The sequence below is a fragment of the Eschscholzia californica genome, unplaced genomic scaffold, assembly GCF_041429995.1.
Source record: "Eschscholzia californica isolate CP2 unplaced genomic scaffold, dmEscCali1.0.p SCAF_4, whole genome shotgun sequence".
In the NCBI taxonomy this organism is placed as follows: Eukaryota; Viridiplantae; Streptophyta; class Magnoliopsida; order Ranunculales; family Papaveraceae; genus Eschscholzia; species Eschscholzia californica.
Window position 1 is genome coordinate 39913387 of NW_028238461.1, and position 7655 is coordinate 39921041.

A 7655-nucleotide genomic window follows, 5' to 3' on the forward strand; every position below is an offset into this window, starting at 1 on the left:
TATATGTGTTAGTGTTTTTGTTCATGAATAAGTATTCGAAGCAAGAAACAAATGTTGAGATGCTTAAGAGGTTCTACCATCATGAAGAGGTCGAAATTCTCGGGAATCCACCACCATCACATCATCTATTGTATCCGCTAACCTTTAGAAGACATTTTTAGAGGGTAGAATGGGTGAGAAGGGCGAGTGAGCTTCCCCACTATATATAGTGGCTAATTCCTTTTCGAAGATCATTCGTTCCAAAATGTTGTCCTCACCCTTTTTATGTGTTGAGTCCTAGTTAAGTGATCACACTCACACATACGAGCGAACCATTCTTGAGTGATTTCATTTTTGGAGTGTATGTTCGTGAGGCCGAAGTCGAGGCGAAATGTACTAACTTGGGAATCAAGGTTTTGTGACTTCGGAACATAGATGTGCTCATTATGGTATGACACTTGCATTTTAAGGTTAGATCATTAGTGAAGAGATCTTTAGCTTTCACATGAACTTGTTTACTTGATTCATTATGTTTTGACATGCTTAAACCCTTCATTATATGAACATGCTTATCTACGATTTGGATCTTGGACCCTTGTGTATTTGAAACCATGATGTTTGTGGGTGTCATCTATGGAAACCCTCACGAGACCACACTCGTCCACTAGCGCAACCTAGGGGTTTAACGGCTTGTTGCATATGCTAACTGCAACCGGGATTCCTCCGAAAGTGAGTTAGGTTTTTCTTTTATTTTTGTTTTGCTCGAGGACTAGCAAAATCTAAGTTTGGGGATGTTTGATGGGTCATGAAAATGTCCCATCTGAGTCGTTTAATTTAGTCGAGTTAGTTCGTTTCGAGTCTTTATTATAATAAAATGGTTGGTTTTCTTGATTAGGTGTCTTTGGGAGAGTTAGGTGTGAAAAACGGTTAAAAACGAGGAAAAGATGCACGAAGAGTATTTTGCTCATTTGGAGTCAAGGACATTCTGGTAATTTGGCCAAGGTCAGTGTGTGGTTGAAAAGTAGAGGTCGAGGCGAGTCCGTAGGAGAAAACGGAAGTCAAATCGGAGTCCGGATGGAGGAATAAATCAAGGTCAAAGTTGGGTCAAATACTGTTGACCAGGTGGGATATATTCGGTAAAAATTCGGGCACGCGGGATACAAGAAGACACGTGGCGCGCTCTAGGGACCGGTGTATCCAATTCCCGTATTCACGCTAAGCAGCGAAATGGCCCTTAAAAGCCTGATCCGGTGGAGCGCGCCGCAACTTAACCCGGTAGCCCCACTTCAACGTTTTAATCTTGACCGTTCTTCTCCGCGTGTCCCAGATCGACGGTTGATGCTTCTGTGTAGCCCGTTGCAACTTAACTCCGTGCATCCCGAGCCCACGTTTTAATCTTGTTCGTCCGCTACCGCGTTCTTCAGATCGTGCGGCTGCTGAGCATCTCGTCCTTTGTTCTTGTTTTGGTTTGCCCGAAGTTGCTTAACTTCTATGATCCCGGACGCGTGTCACTCTCCTGTCCCTTTAGATCCGCGTACACCTTCCATCCGACGGCTGCTGAACCAAGCGCAAGTTATTAAGTTATACCCGACCATACCCTAGCATCCGAAACCCCAACCAAACCCTAGCCACCGACCAGATTGTCCTTTAAACCCCCATTTTTCCCAAAGTAACCCTTCCTTTTATCTTTTTTTACCACTTTAACCCAACCAAAACCCTAACCCTATAAATAAATCCCTTTCTCCTCCATTAGAACCTAGACTTGCAAACCCTCTCAATACCTCTTCTTACCTAATATCCCTCTTCTCTATATCCCTCTTCTCTATTCCCATACCTCTTCTTACCTATTTCTTTTTACCTATTTCTTCAACCTCCTCTTACCTAATCCCTCTTCTCTACTATTAAATCCATCTTTTCCATTCTTTTTCCATCTTCTTCTCTACCACTATTCTTTCTTCCATTAATAGTCTTCTCCTTCTTTCTTCCATATTCTTCTATCATCTTTATCCCCTTTGATCATCTCTTCTTTCTAACTTCTTTCTACATCTAATTTCTTCCTTCTCTTTCTTTTTCTTATTTGGGTGGCAATAAAATAGCTATTACTTGGATTTCTTGGAGTAAAATTCTTGAGCATAAATGGAGCAAATCTTGGATAAAATGGAGATACATGAGGATATGGAATTGGACATTCTTGGTGATTTCTTTCGATTAATTTCTTAGTATTTTCATTTATTTTACAATGTCAATGAATGTTATTTCTAGATTCCATGTATAGTTAATTTAGCAATCTAAGGTTGTGAATGAAACCCATTTTGGATATTTATAATACTTGTTCTTGATTAATTAAATCCTTTGATGTGCTTTAATGTCTATTGATTGTTTATCTATATGGATTGGATTTTCTTTTCATTACTCATGCCTCATAATTAGATATTTCATACTTTCATTAAGTTGTTAGATGGAGTATGCTTTTTAGATGATGAATAATAGTTTAACAATCCGAATCTCTAAAAGGTAGACAATTAGAATTAGTAATTATAAAATTGTTTTAACTAGAACATCATCCGGAATCCAAATAGTTCATTATATTGGATCCCGAGTAAATGCAAAAGAGATTTAAGTAATTAAGTGTTTGTTTTATAAAGTGAAATTGTGCGGTGGATTTCATAATCTTAGATATCTTCTCACCTCTTTCTTATAGATCATTTAGGTAGTTTTATTTATTTTCTTAGTTTTTCCAAATCAATCATCAAATTTATGAGTGGGGTGTGTGTGTGTGTTTTAGTCTAAGTTAGATATTGACATTTTGATTATTGGGCTAAACTTACCGTCAATATCCGAAATTGCCTACTTATCCCTTGGGACGATACTCGATCTTATTATAAATACTATAACTTGACCCCGTATACTTGCGGGAATAGACCTATTTTTAGGCCTATCACTCCCCATTTTGAGGTTAAAGTCCTTCATGCAGACAATAACATGATTCATGTGCACGGGTTTCACACGGTGACTGAGAAGGTCTTTTACATGACAGGTTTCTATTGAAGCCCGTACAGTAAAGATAAAATGAAACCTTGGAACACCCTGGCCGACAAAACCCCTAACCATAATTCTCCGTGGCTAGTGATTGGTGACATGAATTGCATTTTTGACCAGTCTGAAAAATTGGGTGGTAAAGAAGCCTCTCAGTCCCCTATAACCCACATCAAAAATTTCACTAATAAATTAGGACTGCAGGATATTGGTTTTGTAGGCAACCCGTTTACCTGGTCTAATAAGCAATTTAATGGTAACCTTATTAGGGAGCGACTTGATAGGGCTTTAGTCAACTACACTTGGCTCACCAGTTTTCCTCACTCCAAACTGACTCATCTTCCTACGCTTGGATCTGATCACAACCCCATTTTGCTCTCCACTAAGCCTAAATCAAATTTGGGGCGTAAGCCTTTTAAATTCATTAGAACCTGGATGTCCCATCCTAATTGCGCTCGCTTCATTAAAGATAACTGGATTAATTTACCTACTTCGATTCAAATGAAGCTTAATTCTCTGGCGATTAAATTGTCTAAGTGGAATAAAGAGGTGTTCGGGAACATTGAAAATAACATCAGAGATTTGACCCATAAGTTGCAATCGATTACTGAGACGGATTCCTTCAAAGCCACTTTTAATCAAATCGAAACTCTCCTTCTTCAACAAGAGAGCTTGTGGAAAGAGAAATGGAGAATAGCGAATATCAACCTTGGGGATAGAAACACCCAGTATTTTCATGCAAAGGCGACCACGCGTAACCGGAAAAATCAAATTATGGCAATAAAACTGGAAGATAACTCGTGGTCCAATGATGAGGAGGTTATTGCCAGGGCTTTTGCTAACCACATTCGCAACATCTCTACTTCTAGCGGCTCTACTTTATCGGGAAATCTCAAGGAGTGTTTCAAGTCTCAAATCTCTACTGGTCAGAACGAGAGTCTTAATAGAGTTCCCGATCTGGAGGAAATCCATGGCCACTTTCTCCCTGAAACCAGGGGGGGCTCCAGGTCCTGATGGATTCCCTCCTTTATTCTATCAAGCTAACTGGGACACGGTCAAAGACGATCTTCTCCAGATGGTCTCCTCTTTCTTCAACAATGCGGTGCTTCCGCCTTTGGCGAATCACACGCATATTTGTCTTATCCCCAAAACGAAAACCCCTCAAACCCCCGCGGATTATCGTCCGATTAGTCTCCTCAATACGACGTACAAAATTATGACCAAAATCCTTGCTAACAGGCTCAAATCTGTTCTTGAGGAGATTATCTCCCCCTTCCAAGCTGCCTACGTCCCAGGTCGACAAATCACAGACAATATCATCATCAGTCAGGAGCTGGTTCACTCTTTCAAGAAAATCAAAGGGGCTAAGAGCTATTTTGGCCTTAAACTTGATATGTCTAAAGCGTTTGATCGTATCGAATGGCAGTACCTGGAAAAAGTGATGATCATGCTTGGTTTTTCACCTGGCTGGGTTAACCTTATCAAGGTTTGCCTTGCCACCAGCTCTATGGCAGTGCTTATCAACGGTCGCCCAGGTCACTCTTTTAACATCAGTCGGGGGATCCGACAGGGTGATCCGCTCTCCCCCTTCCTCTTTGCGATTGCAATGGAAGGTCTCAGTAGGCTGCTAGACAAAGGTGATAACCCTAACCAGTTTCTCGGTTTCTCTATTGCTAAGTCGAGGCTTAATATCTCTCATCTTCTCTTTGCGGATGACTGCCTTATCTTTGGTCAAAACTCTTTAGAGAACATTTACAACCTTAAGAACATTCTAAAAGAGTTCAGCGAGGCTTCGGGGCAAATGATAAACTACTCCAAATCTAATATCTTCTTTTCTAAAAACTCTCATCCTAAATTCAAAAGAATGATTATTAGAGAGTTAAAAGTTCACCAGTCGTCGACGGACGACAAATATCTTGGCATGAACCTCTTTATTGATAAAAAGAAAACCTCTTCTTTCCAATCTCTTCTCTCCCAAATCAACAGCAAGCTTGCCAAGTGGCAAGCGAGCCTTCTGTCCCAAGCGGGTCGCTCGGTAATCATCTCGACTATCGCAGCGGCCGTTCTCCGATACCAAATGCAGTGCTTTGCCATCCCTAAAGGCATATGCAACAGCATTGAGTCCATTCAACGGACTTTCTGGTGGGGAAAATCCAAAACCTTCCATACTATTAATTGGTCTGCTATCTGTAAACCTAAAAAGGCGGGGGGTCTAGGTCTTCGTCTCCCCCGCATGGATAACCAGGCGTTTCTTAACAAGATTAACTGGTGAATGATAAAGAATCCGTCGGCCATCTGGGTGCAGGTCCTCAAAAGTAAGTATTTTCCTAACACTCATAAACCATCGAAACCGAAAGCGAGTTACTCCTGGATGTGGAAGTCGATTGCTAATCATTACAACGAGCTAACTGACCTGATCTTCTGGGACATTAACAAAGGTAATAAAATTAACATTTGGCAGGACTTCTGGATCCCAAACCACCCCCCCTATTATCAATAATAAGGAATCCAGTCTTACATGGGTTTCTCAACTGATTACTAATGACAACTGGAATGTGCAATTATTGCAGGAATGCTTTGAAGAGGATGTACAACAAGCTATACAAAGTATCAATATTAACCAGAATGACGATGATAAACCGATTTGGACGTTAACGAAATCAGGAAATTTCTCCATAAAAACGATGTATAATTACTTGAGAATGAATAACATGAGCCATATGCAGGATCAAACCGACTGGTAAACTATTCATATGGAAGTGTTGCACAAATAGCCTACCGGTGAAAGCTAAAATAGGTAAATTCATTGGTAACTCTTACACTTGTGTTAATTGTGCAGAGGATGAAACTCTCGATCATGTAATGCTTCATTGCACTTTTGCTAAAGCAATTTGGTTCCATTTTCAAGTTCGGACTGATCAGATTGGTTCAACCATGTAGTGGATCTTTCAATGAAAAGATCTGCTAGAGGAGCTTACTCAATTATACGCCAAGATATTATGGTTTATCTGGAAAGCTCGATGCGAAAACTGTTTTAATGAAAACAAACAAAATCCGAGACAAATTATTGACAGAATCAATAACACTACTATTACTCCTCTCAAAATAGAGACAACAACCAAAACCAAAAACAGAAAGAAAACCAAGGGAAGATCCTGGATCCCCCTAGAGAAACCTTTCCTTAAGATAAACGTGGACGCCTCTTTTACTAACATGACAGAACAGGAAGGAATCGGATGCATCATACGAGATGAAGATTCAAACTTCATCATAGCGGCAGCAGACTCGATTCGTTGCCAAAATGCTGAAGAAGGTGAAGGTTTAGCTATACTCCACAGTATGAGATGGGTCTTAGAACTGAAGATTTCACACATCCACATCGAAAGTGATAATCAATCCTTGATTAATTTTATCAAAGGTAACAAAGTGGGCATACACTGGCAAACAGAATCAACTCTACAACAAGTTCAGACCCTCAGAAAGCAATTTGAAGCCGCGATCTTCTTATTTGTTCATAGAGAGAGTAACGCTCCAGCTGACGCGCTCGCCAAGTGGGGACGAAGACATAAGAGTAGGACAGTGTGGAACTCTGTACCATCGTTTATTTCTGTGTTAATGTAGCTTTGTTTTGTGTACTGTATACTCTTTGTTTTTAGTTAATGCAAGGTTATGTTCATCAAAAAAAAAAAAAAAAGGTTCCATAACTTTGTGGACCAAAGATTGTTAATCTGGGGTTAGATTCCTCTTAAGAAGATCACCAAATTGGAGTATAATTAGACAAAATGGTAAACTCCAATTTTAGATCTACGATTTGTGAAGAAATGACACCATATAAGAGAGAATATTAATAGAAAAATATTTTATTTGACAAATAATTGCTTCCAAAAATACTACTTGTAAGATCGTACATATACACTAGAAATGAAAATTTTTGCTCTCTAAATAATTTTAGGCTAGACCGGGCTAACTTAAAATCTTAGCTCGCCCTTGTATGTGACAATCATAGTTTTTAAGATTATTGTTGGATTGGAGATTCTCTTAGATAATAAGTCCTTACCACTAATCAAAATTTCAGTTCGTATGTTTATAGAGAAAAATGATTCGAAATTTATCTTATCTAAGTATAGTTATCTAATTTCAACAACAAAAAAGTATAGTTATCTAAGATAACTCTATCAAATTTAGATACGAACACTGTTATTTGGACCGACTAACATCATCCAAACAAGACAAATTTTGTATATGACTGTAATATGACACTAACATTTTGTCTTGTCGGATCAGATCAAGTTACTTTTTGCAGGACCAAATAACGGTTATGATGTTATCCGGTCACATTTTAGGACGCCTCAAAGGATGGCCTAAACTCATGAAGTATCTGAGAACAAAAAGAAACGCGGTGGCCTACTTGCGAGCTACCTCATTATACGCTTCCCACTTATGCGACAATGGGCATGCGAATGGTACGAGAATGAGGGATGGCACACATTGAAATCGGGCTAGATTCAATGAATATAAAGTACCTACTTCCTAAACCAAACTAGAAAGTTTCATGGAAACTGGCAAGTAAGTAATTTTCTACCAAATAAATTTGGTTTGCCGGATACCATCACTTTCCTAATTCCATTGCAATTGTTGTT

General features: G+C 39.3%; 1 protein-coding gene across 1 annotated transcript; it reads left to right on the forward strand.

Annotated features, from left to right (window-relative positions):
- Positions 1 to 3117: 3117 nt before the first annotated feature.
- On the forward strand, positions 3118 to 5759 carry LOC147544639 (uncharacterized). Its single transcript, XM_086635741.1, has 3 exons — positions 3118 to 4022; positions 4255 to 4501; positions 5586 to 5759. The coding sequence occupies exons 1-3, from the start codon at positions 3118 to 3120 to the stop codon at positions 5757 to 5759; spliced, it is 1326 nt and encodes a 441-aa protein (XP_086491867.1).
- Positions 5760 to 7655: the final 1896 nt, after the last annotated feature.

Excerpts from the sequence above, each read along its gene's own strand:
- LOC147544639 (XM_086635741.1), top strand. The coding sequence starts at position 3,118 with ATGAATTGCATTTTTGACCAGTCTGAAAAATTGGGTGGTAAAGAAGCC. Across the intron at positions 4,023-4,254 it reads GAAACCAGGGGGGGCTCCAG|GCTCAAATCTGTTCTTGAGG; the intron begins GTCCTGATGGAT and ends CCTTGCTAACAG. Across the intron at positions 4,502-5,585 it reads GCTGGGTTAACCTTATCAAG|GAATGCTTTGAAGAGGATGT; the intron begins GTTTGCCTTGCC and ends CAATTATTGCAG.